Source organism: Eumetopias jubatus, unplaced genomic scaffold, assembly GCF_037043125.1.
Source record: "Eumetopias jubatus isolate StellerSeaLion01/CBP00866 unplaced genomic scaffold, mEumJub1_p1.0 scaffold_4, whole genome shotgun sequence".
Taxonomy (NCBI): domain Eukaryota; kingdom Metazoa; phylum Chordata; class Mammalia; order Carnivora; family Otariidae; genus Eumetopias; species Eumetopias jubatus.
Genome location: NW_028274810.1, coordinates 67,037,121 through 67,056,963, shown reverse-complemented (window position 1 = coordinate 67,056,963; position 19,843 = coordinate 67,037,121). Strand labels below are relative to the sequence as shown.

Sequence of the window (19,843 nt, the reverse complement as noted above, 5' to 3'; positions counted from 1 at the left end):
CGAGAGAGGGAACACAAGCAGGGGGAGTGGGAGAGGGAGAAGCAGGCTTCCCGCTGAGCAGGGAGCCTGATGTGGGGCTCGATCCCAGGACCCTGGGACCATGACCTGAGCTGAACGCAGATGCTTAACGACTGAGCCACCAGGTGCCCCACTATGTGCAGTTTAAAAAACTTTGATAATTAAATGTGATGTATGGCTAGGAAATAGGCTTTGGGGATGACAGACAGAGGTTCAAATCTTGGCTATTAGGCATATGACAGTCTTTATGAACTTCACTTACCCCATATAAGAAATAGGGCTGATAATAACTTTCTTGAAAAGGCTTTTGTATAAAATGCAGTAATGTTTATAAAACATTTAGCAAGTGCTAACACATAGCCAGCACTCAGTAAGTCCCTAGCATGGAACCTCATGATGTAATATTGTGCTCAACAGATGACAGTTGTTGTTGGTGTTATCATTATCATTATTATAATCCCTCTGCACCTACTTTAAATCAGAACTTAATATGGTATTTCCTGGCTTCTCCTCCTGTTCCCCCTTTAATCTACCTGTCTGCTTGCTTTCTATTTTGACATTTCCCTGCACAGTATAACAACAGATGCTACATTATTGTCTGAACTCAACCAATTATACTAGAGAAGAATAAACAACAGTAGCTCATTACCCCACTCATTGTGCAGACATTATCCGCTTCCTCAATGCACCCAGTCTCTAGAGCTTTTCCCCAGAATGAAAACAGACCTCAGATATCCCACATCAGTGGTCCCAATGTGGAAAACAATGAAGAGATATTAGGTAAGTTGGCAACCTTGATCTGAATACCCAAGTTTTACCAGCAAAAAAGAACAAACATACATCAGTAGCTCAGTTTCAAATATACTGGCTAAAAACAAAGGCCTCATATAAGTAAACACTGTTATAAAAAAATGACATAAAGGACACCTACACTTGAATAGCAGTCATAGTATAAACACCATTGTTAAACTTCAATTCGGTTTGCTCAACAAATATAATTTTTTATTTGCATTATTTTAGGTTTGTAACAAAGCAAGGAAACCTAGTATAAGTTGGAAATAAAAATTGACGTTGGACTTTTTGTTTTACTAAAAAATATGAATACTCAAAACATTCACATCTGAGGGATGAGAAATGGGGACTTCTTGGAAGTGAAATTTGGTAGTAAAGATAGACACCCAGAAAAGACAGTTTCTACACAATAACATTTTTTTAAACAGGAAAAATAATGTATCCTCACACCACTCTCTTACAATAAAAATCAAGGACTGACTTAATTTACACACATACATATACAAATACATAAATACATGCATGCACATATTATCTTCTAGGCTTCTATGAGTACCCACCAAGTGATAGTTTATAGCTGGTTGAAGCAGAGTTTGAAATAGGCTAAAGGTAATAGCTATTAATTCCATAATTCTTACTGAGCACCTCCTATGTTGCCGGGCATTGTTCTATATGATAGGAAAATATCAGTGAACAAAATAGATAAAAAAAAATGCTGCTTACATGGAGGCTATAAAAAGAAAGACAACAAATACACACATAGGAAAATGTACAGTTTGTCACAAAGTGATGAGTGCTATGGAAAGAGTGCAGGGAGGCTAGCAGAAAGGAGGGAAGGGTACAACTTTAAACTCTGTAAGCCTTGGGGTGCCTGGGTGGCTCAGTTGGTTAAGCCTCCAACACTTGGTTTTGGCTCAGGTCATGATCTCACAGGTGGTGAGATTGAGCTCCTCGACCGATGAGCCCTGCATCAAGCCCCACTCAGTAGGGACTTTGCTTGAGATCCTCTCCCTCTGCTCCTTCCTCCAGGAGCACACGCTCTCCCTCTCTCTCTCTAAAATAAATAAATCTTAAAAAAAAAACCACACACACAAAAAACAAACCAACAACTCTGTAAACCTCAATAAGCAAAAAACTGTAGGCCAGCGAGCAAACACCTAAAAGAGAGAGGGAGTCACATGGACATTTAGATCAGAGAGAAGTATTACAGGCAGAAGTCACAGTAACTGCCAAGCCCTGGTGTCTGGCTTGACTGAGGAATAGCAAGGCAGCTAATGTGGCTGGAGCAGAAAGATCAGAAGAAGAGGGGGATGGGGTTGGTTAGAGAGGAATCAAAGGAGAGGAGTAAATCATACATGGCTTTGAGTAGCCCAGAGAATGATTTTTTTCCCATTTTAAAATTGATGTATAATATAAATAAAGTAAAACCCATCCCTCTAAATGTATAGTTCTGTGAGTTTTGATAAATGCATATCATCATCAATCAAGGTAAAGAACAGTTCTATCACCCCCACCCCCCGCCGCCACAATTCCCTCATTCCCAGCGCCTGGCAACTCCAATCTGTTTTCTGTCCCCAGTTCTACCTTTTCTAGAATGTTATATAAATGTCATATAAATGGCTTCCTTCATTTAGTGTAATGCATTTGAAATTCATTCATATTATTGACTGTATCAGTAGTTCATTCTTACTTATTGCTAAGTGGTATTCCATTGTATAGATAGATAAACCAGTTTGATTACTCCTTCTCCAGTTGGGGGACACATGAGTTGTTTCCAGTTTTTGGTGACTACAAATAAAGCGACTATAAACACTTATGCACAGATTTTTGTGTGAACCTCAATTTTACTGTTAACTTTCATTTCACCTGTGTAAATACCCACGAGTCTGACTGCTTGGTCATACGGTATGTATATATTTAACTTCAAAACAAAGTGCCAAATTATTTTCCAAAATGGATGTGCTATCATTAATGGCTGTCATCATTAATATATAAGAGTTCCAGTTGTTCTTCATCTTTGCCAGTAGTTTTTTCTTTCAAAAAGCCATCTAATTGGTGTGTACCTATCAAGGTTTTAATTTGCATTTCCCTAATGACTAATAATGTTGAGCATCTTTTCACATGCTTATTTGCCCTTGTGTATATCTTCTTTGATGAAGTGTCTGTTTAAATATTTTGCCCATTAAAAAATTTGGGTTATTTGTTTTATTATTGAATGTTAACAGTTCATTATGTATTCTGGACAATAGATACATGATTTTCTCAGTCTGTGGCTTGTCTTTTCAATTTCTTTTTTTTTTTTTAAAGATTTTATTTTTGACAGAGAGTGAGTGTACAAGCAGGGTAAGCAGCAGGCAGAGGGAAAGGGAGAAGCAAGCTCCCCGCTCAGCAGGGAGCCCAATGTGGGGCTCTATCCCAGGACCCTGGGATCATGACCTGAGCTGAAGGCAGATACTTAACCGTCTGAGCCACCCAGGCGCCCCAGTCTTTTCAATTTCTTAACAGTGTCTTAATTTTGATTTAGTCTAATTTAGACACTTGTTATTTTACGGATTATACTTTTGGTGTCAGATCTAAGAAATCTTGGCTTAACTCAAGATCATGAAGATTTTGTTTTCTTCTAGGACTTTAATTTACTGATTTCACTACAACAAAGTGAGACCAACCACTAAGGAATTTCCCTGTAACCAAGGTGATCTGACTACACAATACTTCCATCTTTCCAAAGGATTTTGAAATACTAGAGATAATTAAGATAATAAAACCATTCTTTTCAATACAATTATATGGGTTAGGATTTCTGGTTAGAAGGAGAGGCAGTATTACTGTGAAAAGTCAGGTGACCAGGCCTCTAGTCCAGATTATGTGTCCAACCAGTTTGGTGACCATAGGCAAATTGTATAATCTTCCTGAGTCTCAGTTTCTTCAGAGGTTGCACAATACCAGCTTTCCCAAAGAACTGTTTGCTGTACATGAGTGTGCTGAAATATGTTAATTGGTGCTTCACGAAGAAAAGGGTCAAATAAGTTTGGATAAGACTTAATTAAATCAAGATACACAGAAGATAAATAGTTTCTTACTGGTGGGATTTATAAGAGTCTTTATTTGTGACTCTGGAGCACTACCTGAACTTGGTTTTTTTGGAGCACATCAACTGGTAAGTACAATAACGACTAGTGGCAAAATACGACTTGTTCTCCCTCCCTCTGTGCCCCACCCTCTCACTTGTTTACAGCTGGAACATATATATTGAGGTATGCTAAAGGATATTTATGGGGTCTTCTATGAGAGAACAGGCTTTATCTATATTGGGAAAGAGAAAAAATTTTAGCCCAGGGTAAAAAAGGTAAATCATCAGAAGAAAGTACATGTACCATCAAGCTCTAGATCCAGAACATGCAGTTAATTGAGTACACTTGACATATATCAAGTTGAAGATACACTATTGAGAGACAGCATGTGCATTGTAAAAGAACAGGAAAGAACGAGAGTCCTAAATTTTTAAACTGTATTTCTTGAAATAACCTAAAAGCATAATGACAAATCTATCTCTTAACTTTTGTAAAACTCTGCAAACATGATTGCTATAGACACACAGAATGATATATGACCTTGTACTGGAATGGAGTAAGTGAAAGAGCATGCACTTTAGACTCATAACGACCTAGGTGAGAATCTCAGCTGTTTTTCCATTTCTATGTGTGACTTCTCAATGAGCTTCAGTTTTCTCACTTGTAAAGAAGACTCTAATCTTGTAGCTTGTTTTAATGGTCAATGAGTAAGCATATGTAAAGCAGCTAGAAAAGTACTTGATACACAGAAGATGTTCAATAAAATATTTTCTACTTTCCATTACTGAGAGTCCTCAGTGTACAGAGACCAGGGTTTGTCAGGCACAGTATCTTGTACATATGTGATAGGCACTCAATAATGTGTATGAACATGAATAAACTTTGATTTCCAAACCATGGAATATTACACCTCTTTCAAGACCTGACTCAAATATCACTTCTTCTATAGTGTGGTCTGTTTCTCAAAGCTTAACAGATTTTTACTTTGCCAATGAATTCTCTAAGTACTTTGCTCTTACTTCTGCGTTATTTGGCACAGTTTTTCTTTGATTTGCTGTTACTTGTAGACATGCTGTATCTTCCCTACAAGATGCAATCTCTTCTTGCAGGCAGAAACTGTTTTATTATCTTCTGTTTCTCTTTCAGTGCTCAGCATAGTTCTTGTTCAAAAAACATTTATTGAATAAGTACTAGGTAACATCCTCTGACCAGGAATGATGACTAATAGAGTTTTCCTCAGCTCAAGTTAGGGCCCTTCGGGGGCCTTGTTAGATGCTTTCTCTTTTTATAAGTAAATCTTGCTATTAATCCCATGTCTCGAAAAAGTTCTAAAAATCTGTTTTTGTGACACCCCTTCTCTTTGTTCCCACTGCACTTTAGGCAAATCTCTATTACAACTTTTACACATAGTTTTGTAATTCTATTTTTACAAGGCTATGAACTCCTGGTGGGGATGACCCACATCTGTATCCCTACCCCCTAACAGATTTTGGGATGTACTAAGTATTCAAAAAAATATTTTCAAGATGAGTGAATGAAAAATTCTATTACTATGAACATGACATGAACTTGGGGGGAAAAATACACCATGCTAAATGGATTTCCCATACATAGGGGCCCAGTGCAAGATGTCACAGAAGTAACTCACAGTGTTTTTTGGTGGGGAAAATGAAGACTGGGAAAGGGCAGAAAATACAGTCTTTGTATTCTTGGGATGAAACAATATCCAAGAGGGATGAGAGCACTGGTCATGTAAGAAAAGGGAAAAGCAATTGAAAACAACAGAACACCATGAAATCTAGTACAAGGTCAAGCTTTTTAAGAGTTCCACACAAGAGAGCAGGAATGATTCTTTTAAGGAAAGGTTAGGTTTTCCATACTAAAATGAGTCTGGAAAAGGTGGAAAGAAGTCATAAGAAATATTAACAGCCTCAGTATCAACTGCAGTGGAAATAAACCTAGCTTTTGAATAATGTTACTTGAAATTATGCCTACCTCACGTTCCTCTTCTTGTTCTTTGCGAATCTGCTCCAAACGAAACTGTTCTGCCATCTCTCTCTCATGAGCTTCCCTCTGTCAATGAAAGAGAAAGGAAGTCAGCACTCAATAAACACTGGTTTACTTAAAAAGGAGAAGAAAAAAAAAAAAGAGGTCACTCCCAGCACTGTGATAATAGAAATTTTTTTTCTGGAACAAGAATGGAAATGGAAGCAACAACAAAGCATAGCTCTCAGCTCATGTTGAGTACCCATACAAAACACCTGGGTAGTTCTGTGTAGTGTGGCATTCAAGATCCATCAGAAGACCTTTCCCTGGTTTTCCTTTCTGGTCTTTTCTGCCACTTCTCCTGTACCCAAATATCAAGCTCTAGTCACATCAGCTTCTGTCATGCACCCATACTTTTTGGCTCCTTGCTGCTAGCATATACCACCTCTTGTCTCCTACCCCTTTTTTCTATTTAATATACATATACAACCTCTTTCATGAAACCCTCTCCAATAGATTCCCACTTATTAGATCTCGAGAAAAGCTGGAACAGACTTTCCACTGAAACTCCTGTTCACTAATCTCTCACAAAACTCAGGGCTTCCCTTATGACTTTTAGGATCCCTGCGTAAGTATTATAGCTAACTGTGTTTTTGAGTTAATCTATTCTACACTATATTGTGAGCCTTCTTTTGAGGGCAGAAACTGTGGCTTATTCGCTCCCCCTCCTTCAATGCCCAGTAGAGAAGCAGGTACTCAAGAAATATTAAATAAATTAGTGGTTCTCAATGTTCTCAACCCTGACTGCACAGTAGGAATCACATGAAGAGCTTTTAAAACATTGCTAGGTTTTTACCACAGACTGATTAAAAAACAAGGAAAATAAATATTAGGCCCATTTTTGTTTTCATATTTCATGATTCTTAAAAGACTTTTTGTTGTCAAATGAACCATGCTTTAAGAACCAAGGGTAGAATTATATTCTGTTAATTGAATCTAGCTTACTCCATTGCAAACCCAACATTCTTAGGGATCAAAGTGATAAAAGGACTGGCAATTAAATAATAAAAGACTATTTAGGATTGAATTCTTTATCTCAGAATTCCTTTGACCAAACCTACCTTTGCTCTGTCAGCCTCAAGTGAAAGGCGATAGGCCTCATCTTGCTCTCTCTTCACATTTTCTCTGGCTTCACGTTCATCCTTAAAAGAAAGGAAAAGATTCAAATGTGTTTTAATATATTAGGTTTTTAATAGAAAACAATGATAATCCCCTTGTCTTACTCCTGTGTGAATTTATTAGAATTAAATAAGGCACTTCTAAAGTATATAGGTTAGAAATAAGCAAACAAGCAAGAAGAGCAGCACAGCAGATAGTGAAATAAGAATGTCTGGAGCCTAGCTCTACCACTTATAAACTGCATGACCTTGGGCAAGTTATTTAACCTCTCTGGATCTCAGTTTCTTCAGCTGTAAAATAGAAATAGCATTTGTTTTATAGGGCTGTTGTGAGAATGAAATGCAATAATATATAAACTGTCTTGCAAAGCACCTGACAGTTCATTTTTACAATGATTAGTTCCCTTCCCCTTTTCTCCTGATTTTTCTGAGATAAACTTGGAGACTGTCACCACTGGGGCTAAGGACTGGAAGAGAGTAAAGGACTAGAAAGTAAGCCTCTGGTCAGCATAAGAAGTGGCTGAAAGCAAAATACCCTGGTTAACTACAGTCCACATCACACCACTGAAGCTTGGTTATTGAACTAAGTATTCCACACAACGCTCACACTCATGAAGTGTGGATGACTTAGCAGTTATCCAAGCAGTTATCCAAGCAGTTATCCAATGGAGATTTCAAACATTTTTAGCTTCTGAAGTGATTGTGTCATCTACCTACATTTAAATCATTACTTCATATGAAATTAAAAGTTCATTCAACTACCAGAATTTCTCATTTGTTAAATTCTGAAGTATAGCCAATGTACATGTACTTAAATTTAATAGCCACACCTGTTGACATTAGAATATAGGTTCCCTTTTGGGCCATTTTGTGTGATAGCTGAGCAAATCATATTAAAGTCACCAATATTTGACTGTTTTTGACCTCTAAAAATGGAAATTTCATATGGTTTAACTTAGTACTTTCTAAGTTTTTGGCTCCCCAAATCAGTTTATACTTAGGTGTTCTCACTGATACCTTTTCAAAACTGGCTGCCTCTGAAGTCTCAATCTCCTTTTAGTTTCAATGATTCAACTAATTCCAAAATCTCTGATATAAATAGTAATATTTCACTGATTCCCAATCTTTTAAATAAAAAATCTGGAAGAATTACAAGTTGCTGGCCTAAAGCTAATTGCTGTACTATGATGAGAGGGTATGCTATGTGAATTATATGGTGGAACACAGTTTCAGAACAATATTTAACTACCTGAGAGACCACTCAGGCTGCAAAGCATTCAAGGATAATTTACATGTCATATAATATTACACACGAATAAAAATAGGTTTTAAAAACATCTATTTGGAGATTTGTACTAAGCCATTAGTATTTATATTTTAGAGAAATAGAAGCATGTACCTTTAAATATATTTTCACTAATTCCAGCTGGGTATTTCTCACTTTGGTATATACATTAGGTTTTACTATGGCCAGATACAATCAGCCTGATAAGGTATATTTTGTGCATTTCTATTTATATTAGCATTTGCTTAATTCATTATTTTGAATTCCTTCTCCCACTCAATATCCAAGTTTGTACACCATGGCCACTTAATAGTTCATTTGGCCATGGCTCATCTATATTTGATATATAATGTCTTTATTTTTTTAAGTCACTGAGGAGAGGTAATGGAGGGGGGATTAGCAGATCTGTGTTTAAGTCCAATCCCTGCCAGTAGCAAGCTGTGTGTTCTAGGATAAATAACATCTCCCTTTTCAGTCATTTATTAAATTAAAGGATTGGATTTCTAAGGATTTTATGCCTCTGTGGACAAGTCTATCTTTCCAAATTCAGAAATCCCTAATACAATCAGTATAACCTATGGGAATAATCTTATCTTTCTATATTTCAAATGGAGAAACACTTAGGATGTCTAAAATTTTAATTTTACATTACTTTCTTGACCCCGGCCCTCCAAATTAGTTTAAGTTTCTCTTGTAACATTCTGTACTTTCCCTTTAAAACATTTATCACAACTGCAATTAATTAATTATCATATAATCATTTACTTAATGTGAGATTCCCCCCTGACACTGTAAGCATCGTAAAGGTAGGGACCTTGTCTATATTATACACCTCTATATTCCAAGTGTTTCAAACATTGCCTACTTTTGGGGAGATGTTTAATAAGCATTTGTTGAATAAATAGTCTTTCCACGCATAAAATATTTATTGTCTGCAGTAAAAATTAAGAAGGAAGAAGACAGCTCATCCATAAAGCAGCCCCATCTGAGTCAATGAAATCGACTGACTGGGCAGAAATGACATGTTATGACACTATGTACACACAACAAAGGGACCTTCTAAAAGCTACCACAGCTGGAAGCCCTTTGAACACAAATATAGTTGATAATAAAAGCATTCTAAGTAAACAGCTCTGTTTTAAAACAGACTGTTGCAGATATGAAAGGCCATTAAATACAGGGATCTCCACCACAAAATGTGGCACCTGTTGTGAGAGGACCTCCTGAACCAGCTAACTTGCTTCCTTCCTTTCCCCTATCCCTCCCCTTTTATATTAGGCATCACACTAGCACTGAGGATACAGAGACAGGCCATAGTTTACTAAGGGAAGACACAGATAGTCATCCTTGGATCACCTTCATCATTATTTTATGGAGCCTACTGACTTACTGTGAAGAGTTCAGTGTTAAGTTTTGCATTATTTTCCTTTTGTTCCTTAAATACTGTCACTCTCTTTCCACCTGGAATAGTTCCTGCTCCGTCATCTCTGTCATTAAAAATCTACCAGCTTGGGGCGCCTGAGTGGCTCAGTCATTAAGCGTCTGCCTTCGGCTCAGGTCATGATCCCAGGGTCCTGGGATGGAGCCCCATATCGGGATCCCTGCTCAGCGGGAAGCCTGCTTCTCCCTCTCCCACTCCCCCTGCTTGTGTTCCCTCTCTCACTGTGTCTCTCTGTCACATAAATGAATAAAATCTTAAAAAAAAAATCTACCAGCTTTTCATACACTTTTAGAAATATAAGAGACCAACATGTACAAAAGAGCTACTATATAGATGAAGAAACAGAAATCATATGAGGATAAAGGATTTATACAAGACTACCCATTAGGTGGCAGAGCTAAGACTTGAATCCAGGTCTCCTGACAGCTTCCTCTCCCTAGCTGCAATCCAATGCTCTTTCCTTTGCTCACAGCTCTCCCTGACTATCGCAAATAGAAGGGCTAGCTCAGGCATGTGGCTCAGGATGAATTTTTCTAAACTTATCATGGTCAGAGCTTTTTATGTGTTTGGTAGTGGCTTGAGAATGGCTACCATTTCTTCTTTTCTGTCTTACAGATTTTATACTTGTTTCTCTAATTGTCCTGTTCACTGTCATTTCCAATCTGGGGATTTAAAGAACACTGCTCAGGCATCTCCCCCATATTATTCTATACAATTAGATTTTTAAAAAGAAAATTCCAGGTGTTGTGGTTAACATTTCATGTACAAACTTGTTCTCATATTCTATAGATGTGCCTCTTGGAACTTCTCCTGTGTCGTACAAATATAGTCCTTGTGGAGCTTCCCCTTGCTAAATCTGAGTGGACAGATTAGACGAAGTGACTAGAAATACATGTATGTTGTGTGGAAGTAGAACAGCTGGATAATCAGGTTCAGAAATAGGTATCAGGTGCTGCTTGGGCTATGGCTTGGGCTATTTGGCATCAAAATACTCTTTATCACACCAAAATGTGAAGCTGGATTGCTCAGAATGAAGTGATAGCCTCCACTGGAGCCTTTCATTTATAGCATACCTGTCACTGCTCTCATACTGCTTTGTGCTACACTCATTTATATATTTGTCTCACTGTTCTCGACCTGAGCTGTAAGCTCTGAGAGGGAAAATACTCAATTTGATATGTCTTTCTATTCCCTATGGCATCTAGGGTACCATCTTATATATGGCAAGCATTAAATATATATCTGTTAGATGAACGAATGGAAGTTCTGGAGCCTCTAAGTATTCAAACTAGTAATGTTTATCTACATATATTTCTTATCCTGAGTATTATAATGACTTGTTAAGAAGTGCAAAAATTAGAATTCAAACCTAGTCTTTCTCACCCCAAAGTCTATGTATTTTCCCCACCATGACAAGGTAGGTGGCTTGGTATAGTTCTCTGAGACTGTAGCCATTGAGTCATATTTTTCTACAACCCATTAAAATTAATAAAAACATTCTGAGCTGTCAAATGGTTCCTAAATGAGCAGCTTAACCAGAAATGGAATTTAGGTGTAACTTGTTACTCCTCGGTAGCGTTTAAAATTAGTAATCATTAGTTAATACCCAAAAGACTAATGCAAAATTCTAAATTATCAAATTGAAGCCGTCTATAGTGGTTAGGCTTGTTTCAAATACTTACCAAATACATACACAAGTATGCACATACATACATACACATACGGTATTTATCTGTTCTTCTTGAATGCCCGGGTCAGAATGTACACCTTGCTCTTTGCCCTGATAAGTAAAACCTGATAGGCAGGGAAATATGTATCCCTGAAAAGGTATGGACCAAGATAACTTGAAATTCTCTCAATATAAATACTTAGAGTTAGATAAAATATAACAAAGATATTTAAAAAGTATTACTTAGCATGAGAGAAGGAAAGAAGCAAAGAAAGAGAAATACCTGGGTACCAGAAATAAAGAGGAAACTGAAAAATTAGAGCTGCAAATGAGGAGGTAATATGGAATCCGACAAGGTAGATTATCCATTTTGGTAACCTAGAGGACCAATTGAAACCAGAAGATTTTATTTTGGACCTAAGCAAGGTAGGGAACTGGAAAGTTATCTATGGGATAACTTTTGGCAGTATGGTATAAGTGTAATTGGAGTCTGGGAATAGGGTGCGGGGGAAGAGGGAGAGAAAGCTTATTTTAAGAAATGATGGCCAAAAGTGTTCTGAATTTGATACAAACTAAAAAGCCACAGGTCTAAGAATCTAAATGAACACCAGGTGAAAGAAACATGAAGAAAGTTACATCCAGGAACAGCATAACCAAATTGCATAAAATTAAAAATAAAAAGAAAAGTCTTGAAACCAGAGAAGACATAATATATAGGGGAATAAATTAAGAATGAAAGCAGACTTCTCAGAAATCATGAAAGTGATAAGAGTGGAGCAACATCTTTAAAGCACTGAAAGAAAACAATGTGTCAACTAAGAATTCTATATTCAGTAAAAATACCTTTCAATTGAAGATGAAATAGAGACTTTTTCAGATATACAAAGGGTAAAGAATTAGTCACCAGCACGTGTTCTACAGTAAAAGTTAAAGGAAGTCCTTCAGGTAGAAAGAAAATCATACCAACCAGATGGAAGTCTGGATCTACACAGAAGAGAACTGGAAATGGGAGCTTTGCAGGTAAATTAAGAGACATTTTTTTCTTACTATTTAAATTCCTTAAGAAACAATTGAGTGTATACCAATGGCATTTTTAATTTATTATTTTATTTTATTTTTAAAGATTATACTCATTTATTTGACAGAGAGAGAAGGAACACAAGAAAGGGGAGTGGGAGAGGGAGAAGCAGGCTTCCCATTGAGCAGGGAGACAGATGCGGGGCTCATGACCTGAGCAAAAGGCAGATGCTTAACGACTGAGCCATCCAGGCGCCCCCCAATGGCATTTTTTAAAGAAACAGAAGAACCCATTCTAAAATTCATATGGAAACTTAAAGGACCCCAAATAGCCAAAACAATCTTGAAAAATAACAAAGTTGGAGGACTCATATTTCCTGATTCCCAAACTTACTATAAAGCTACAGTAGTAAAAACATTGTGGTAATTTATCCATTCTTAACTATAATGGAATATTACTTAGTCATGCAAAAGAATGAGATCTTGCCATCTGCAACAATATGGAGGACCTAGATGGTATACTGCTAAATGAAATAAGTTAAATAAAGAAAAGACAAATACCACAGGATTTCACTCATATGTGGAATCTAAAAAAACAAAACAAACAATAGACAAAAAAACAGACTTAAGTACAGAGAACAAACTGCTAATGGGGAGGTAGGTAGGTAAGATGGGTGAAACAGATAAAGGAGATTAAGAATACACTTACCATGATGAACACTGAGTAATGTACAGAATTACTAAGTCATTATACTGTATCCTTGAAACTAATATAACAATGCATGTTAATTATACTTCAAATAATAATAATAATAAAAACCATTATAGTACTGGCAGAAGGACAGATATTTAGACCAATGGAATAGAATAGAGAGCCCAGACATAAACTCACATACATGATAAATTTATTTATTTAAAGATTTTATTTATTTATCTTACAGAGAGAGACACAGTGAGAGAGGGAACACAAGCAGGGGGAGTGGGAGAGGGAGAAGCAGGCTTCCCGCTGAGCAGGGAGCCCAATGCGGAGCTCGATCCCAGGACCCTGGGATCAGGACCTGAGCCGAAGGCAGACGCTTAATGACTGAGCCACCCAGGCGCCCCAATAAATTTATTTTTGACAAGAGTGTCAAGACCATTCAAAAGAGAAAGGACAGTCTTTTCAATGAATAGTGCTGGGAAAGCTACAAAAGAATGAAGTTGGGCCCTCACTTTATACCACATAAAAAAATCAACTCAAAATGGATCAAAGACCTAAAATTAAGAGTTAAAACTATAAACATTTTATAAGAAAATATAGGTGAAAAATCTTCATGACCTTGGATTAGGCAATGATTTTAGTATGACAATGAATGCACAGACAGTATTAAGAAATAAGTAAGTTAGGCATCATCAAAATTAAAAACTCTTGTGCATCGACAGACACTACCAAGAGAGTGAAAAGGCAATTCACAGAGAGGAAGAAAATATTTGCGAATCATATATCTGATAAGAGTTTAATATCCAGAACCCCTATAAGTTAACAACAACAAAAATGAACAATCCAGTCAAAAAATGGGCAAAGGACTTGAAAAGACATTTCTCAATAGAACATATATAAATGTCCAATAAGTACATGTTCATAGCACCACTATTCACACTAGCCACCTAAGTGTTATAAACAGATGAATGGATACACAAAATGTGGTATACAGATACAATGGAATATTATTCAGCCATAAAAGGAAGGAAGTCCTGATACATACTACAACATGGATAAACCTTAAAGGCATCAGACTAAAAGAAGTCAGACAGAAAAGGACAAATATGTTTCCACTTACGTGAGTTACTTAGAGTAGGTAGATTCATAGAAAGAGAAAATAAATCAGAGATTACTAGGAACTGAAGGGAGCAGAATGGAGAGTTATTGCTTATTAGACTGGCTAGATCTCTAATTCAAGGGTGAATAGAAGTGATATGAATAGACATTCCTGCCTTTTCCCTGATTTTAGTAAAAAAACAGTCTTTCACCAGTAAGTAAAATATTAGCTTGTTGGTTTTTTTTTTTTTTTAATAGATGTTCTTTATCAGGTTCTACTCTATTCCTATTTTACTGAAATTTTCTATCAGGAATGGATTAGCTTTAGCCTAATGTTTTTTATACATCCACTGAGATTATCGTATGGTGAATCACACTGATTGATTCTCAAGTCTAAGGCAAGAAAAGGAAATAAAAGATATCTAGAATGAAAAGAAAGATGTACAACCCTCTTAGCACAAATAAAATGATTAGAGATATGGAAAATTATATGGATTCTACCAAAAAGCAATTAGAACTAATAAGTGATTTTGGTAAGATTGCAAGACCATAAAATTGATATACAACAAGCAACCTCATTTCTATATACTAGCAACAAACAGAATTTACAATTTTTAAAAATACCACTTACAATAGCATAAAATATGTGAAGTACTTAGGAATAAATTTGACAAAAAGATGTACACTGAAAATTACAAAATACTGCTGAGAGAAATTAGACCTAAATAAGTGGAGAAATACATCCATTTCCATGGATTAAAGAGTCATGGATTAGAATGGAGTCCAGATAGAGACCTATGCATATATAATCAACTGATTCTTGACAAAGATGCAAAGGCAGTTCAATGGAAAGGATAGTCTTTGCAACAAGTAGTGGTGGAACTACTGGATATCCATGTCTCCCTCCATCCCCAAGAACTTCAATCCATACTTCATACTATATATAAAATTTAACTCAAATGGATCATAGACCTTAGTATAAAATCTAAAGTTATAATACTTTTAGGAGAAATATAGGAAAAAATAGTTACCTTGAATTAGGCAAATATTTCTTAGATATGACCTAAAAGCGGGACAGATTTAAAAAAAATCTAAATTGGACTTCATCAAAATTAAAAACTTCTGCTCTCTTAGAGTTGAAAATGATAATAAAAATTAAGATACAAACTGGGAGAAAAATCTTTGCAAATTACTTATCAAATAAAGAGCTTCTATCTAGAACAGATAACTCAAAATCCAAAAATAACAAATAATCCCATTTAAAAAGTGGGCAAAAATAAAGACATATGGACAGCAGGGAAGCACATGAAAAGCAGCTTGATCTCATTGATCACTAGGAAAATGCAAATTAAAACTACAAGGAGGCACTACTATATAGAGTCTTAAATTTAATGTCTTAAATTTAAAAAGATTAACCATTCCTAGGGTTAACAAGGATGTAGAGCACTGGAACTCTCATGCACTCATGATAGGAGTGTAAAATGGTGCGACCACTTTGGAAAACACTTTTAGCAGTTTCTTAAAAAATTAAGCATATACTTACTATATAATCTAGTCATTCTAGACCTAGGTGGTTACCCAAGACAAATGAGAGCATATATAAAAACTTGTATACAACTGTTCAGAGCAGCTTTATTTGTAATAGTCCCAAACTAGGAAATAATCCAAATGTCTGTCAACAGGTGAATGGACAAAAAAATGTGAAAAAATACAACAGCACTGAAAGTGGCAGTAGGTGCTTTCATTGAACCGCTGCTTGTTCAGAGCAGACAGGTACTGGAACCTCTGTCATAATGTAATGATTCCTCTTCAGAGGACTTCAGAAAGTGGGAGGCAGTTACCTTATAAGCACAAATAGCCATCATATTACTCAGTGGCTACCGAGGGAAGACTTGTCCTATATGTTAGTAGCCTATTTTAGGATCCAGGATAGCTAACAATGAATGAAGCATTTAGGTCTGTTGGAATATTGCTATTTAGTATGGGTGAATATTCAAGCGTTCTGTATGCATGTGTGTGTGTATGTGTGTGTGAGAGAGATGTGCTAATCAGAAAGAAAAATATAGCATATTTAAGCTATTTTGCTGTTTAAAAACTTGTCTTAAAAAAGGCATTTATGCAAAATTTTAAAATGCAATTGCTAAATTATTCTGAAAGGCAGCATTGTTAATATCGCTGAATGCAATTGTGAATTTGCACATTTTTGCACATTGTGAATACACTGAATGACACACATTATAGTAATTAATGTTATGTAAATTCTACTTATATTAAAAAATATTAGAACTAAAAAATATAATAAAATTTCTGTATATCCATATAGTGGAATATTACTAACCAATTCAATGAGATTCAATGAATCTCAAATAATTAGGCTAAGTGAAAGAAGCCACACTGAAGAGTATATTCTGTATGATACAGTTTTTTATAAAATTTGAGAAGATGCAAACAAATCTACAGTAACAGAAAGATGAGTGGTTGCATGGGACTTGGAAGGTTGGCAGGTAGATACAGGAGGAAGTGACTGCAAAGGTATATCAGGAAACTTCTGAGAGTGATGGATACGAACAGGTTCACTATTTTGATTGTAGTAACAGTTTAATGAGTATAAATATGTCAGAAACTTTTAGGTTGTTTACTTTTTATAGGTTCAGTTTATTATGTATCAATTATACTCCAAAACAGCTTTAGAAAATAAATGATTAATAATACTAAAAAATTAATAGATGGATTAAACAGCAGCTTAGACACAGGTGAAGAGAGAAAATTAATGAAGTGGAAGTAATGTGAGAAAATCACCTAAATTGCAACACAGAGAGATACAGAGAAATAAAATATGATAGAGAAGTTAAAAGACACAGAGGATATAATCAGAGTGTCTAATATGCATCTGCTAGGAACTCTAGAAGAGGGTAGTATAGAAAAGGGAGCAATCCTCAAAGAGAAAATGCTTTTGAATTTTCTAGTATGAGATTATATTAAATGGGTAAGGACCATTTCAAATGGTAACCTCTAGTTAGAAACTACTAAGCTGAATAAACATATCAATTGGTTGAAGTCCCCATAATCAAGGAGTAGAGCTTTGAATGCCACCTCACCTGAAAAACACCAGCTCTGATTCTCGATTCTGCTAATCCAATGATAAGACCTTGAATGACTGGGCTGTAGTACAGAAGTAGTAGTTAAAACCTTGCAAAAGTGTGATTCAATGACAAGAAGCACTGAAAACAACTGGAAGCCTGTCAGAAATGCAGAATCTTGGGCCCCATTCCAGATTGATGAAAGCAGAACATAAATTTTAATAAGATCTCCAGGTGATTCCTATGCACATTTAATTTTGAAAAGCACTGTTTAAGAAGATCCTATCAGTTTTCTGAGCAGGGCATCTTACAGAAAGCAAGAATCTCTTTGCTTGAAGGTAACATATCTAATATTGTTTCAGTGACACATGGTTCGGATGTTTTTTTGCTTGCAGGAAAGCCATAAATCGGAGAAGTTCATATACATGGGTAGAGAAGAATGCTTAAATACTACTAGGATTAGGACTTAATCCAACAGCAGCCAGGCAGAAGTTTGAGAGACAAGACCCGTGCTTTTGAATAGACACCCCACAATAGGTTCCCAATTGATCATGTAGACTGCTCACATAGGAACATGTCCGTTGAGAGCATACACTCTGAGAAAGGTAACAGAGACAGAAAAATGTATTTCCTCTCCCATATGGCAGCCCCATTACATGGGAAGTCCATGCTAAATGCTCTGGAGATTTTTTTTGGTGTGTGTGTGTATGTGTGTGTGTGTGTGTAACAGAAATGATGTAATGGTCTCCAGTAAAATCTATTACATTCAGTTGCTACTTCTCTAGTCAGAATTCCTTCCTGAAAGTAGATAAGACAGGAAGAGAAAGCTTATTTTCAATCACAGGTGAACAAACAAAACTGGCCTGTGGCCTGGTTCTGAAAATAAAAGTTTTACTGGAGCATAGTCATGATGTATTATATATGATTCCTTTTGTGCTACAATAGCACAGTTGAGTAGTTGTACAGAGAGTATAGGGCCCTCAAAGCTAAAAATATTACCTGACCCTTCACAGAAAAAGTTTGATGACCCATTTAAATCATCATAAATGTTGATTTCAGCTTTTTCAACTCTTAGTAAGCAGGGAATAAAAATCTATTAAGATTTACAGTTCATGGAAATTTAGGGAAAGCTTCAGGAAAAGGAAAGGTCAGATGGAAAGAGTAACTAATTTGTTCAGTACAAGAAATCAGAAGCCATAACCTAGCTCTGACAGCATTAAAGATTTAAAGTCAAAAGTCTCACAGCCACTTATTTCAAATTATTGATAAAAATTTGACTAAACATAAGAATGCAAGAGAATTATACACCTAGGTTTCCAGAAAAAGTGGAAGAATACTTTCTAACTCTAGACATATTTGAACAAATCACCTGTCTTAGAGGCTTAGATATAGAATTTTTTTGTTGTGAACCACTTGCTATCTTGGCTTACTTTCAGGCAATGACTCTGTTAAACATCTACTATAAATAATACACTGGGCCAGGTATTGTGGGAAAGAGAATGATGTTACACTAGTCCTTACATTAAAGAGTGCTTTTAATTTCATGTAAAAGGGACAAAGGATTTTTGTTGTTACTTTAATGGAGACTCTGTAGTTATATACTGCTGTTATCAAATTTCTATAGTTGAAAGTATAGTGTCAGTAAAAGAATTACCTTTCTAAAATCAAAATCACATTACAACACTCCCCTAACTTCCAATGATTTCCCCATGCCTTCAGGATAAAGCCCAAATTCTTAGCATAGCTGCCCTCACATACTTTATCAGCTTCATTGCCCACTTCTCCCTTCCATATGTCCTATGTTCTAGCCATACATAACTCTGAATAGATCAGGCTTTTGCATGCCTCCCTGCCTTTATACATCCTTTATCCTTGGTCTGGAATACTCTTCCCTTTGGGCAAAATCACACTTGTCTTTCAGGCCCACCTTAAGTGTCCAGGTAGACACAGGTACTCCCTCTACCCCCATCCCTGGGTAGAATGGCTTCACTTCTGTGTTCTATTCACATCATAGCATTATAGTCATATATTTACATATTTGTCTCTTCCATTAGACTGAGAATTCAGAGGGGCAAGGATACTGTTTTATTAATCCCTGAATTTTTCCAGCATACATTTAACACCACCAAGTTGGCACTTGGTGGATAATAATAGTAGTTAATGTTAAGTGAATGCTAACTTTATGCCAGGCACTTTTCTAATTAGTTTGCATATTATTATTTGATTTCATCCTCATTATATTGAGGGAAGGAAGAAAGAAAAGAGGCGATTACATATTTAAGAAGAAAGAAAGGGAAAGGGAGCTAATGTACCTGCTCTAGAAACTATCATGGATCTCAGAAGTGTCAATAGCCTTTGCAAGCTAAATCCTCTTGTTTTACTTTCCTCTTGCTTGCATTAGTTATTATTACCTCTATCTTGGGTTCTGAGATTTAAAAGATGGTTAGAAGCCTTGAGAGAAAGGATAATAGGCAAGGATGGGAGTTAAGAAATATAGCTCTACTGAGG

General features: G+C 36.1%; 1 protein-coding gene across 3 annotated transcripts in view; it reads right to left on the bottom strand.

Annotated features, from left to right (window-relative positions):
* FAF1 (Fas associated factor 1) overlaps positions 1–19,843 on the bottom strand; it is a 489,058-nt gene that overhangs the window by 43,369 nt on the left and 425,846 nt on the right. For all 3 annotated transcript variants that reach the window (XM_028106760.2, XM_028106761.2, XM_028106762.2), the window contains exons 16-17: positions 6,989–7,069; positions 5,877–5,954 (exon numbers count right to left, since the gene is read on the bottom strand). In XM_028106760.2, the coding sequence (XP_027962561.1) occupies positions 5,877–5,954; positions 6,989–7,069 (159 nt within the window). The remainder of the gene's footprint in view (positions 1–5,876; positions 5,955–6,988; positions 7,070–19,843) is intronic.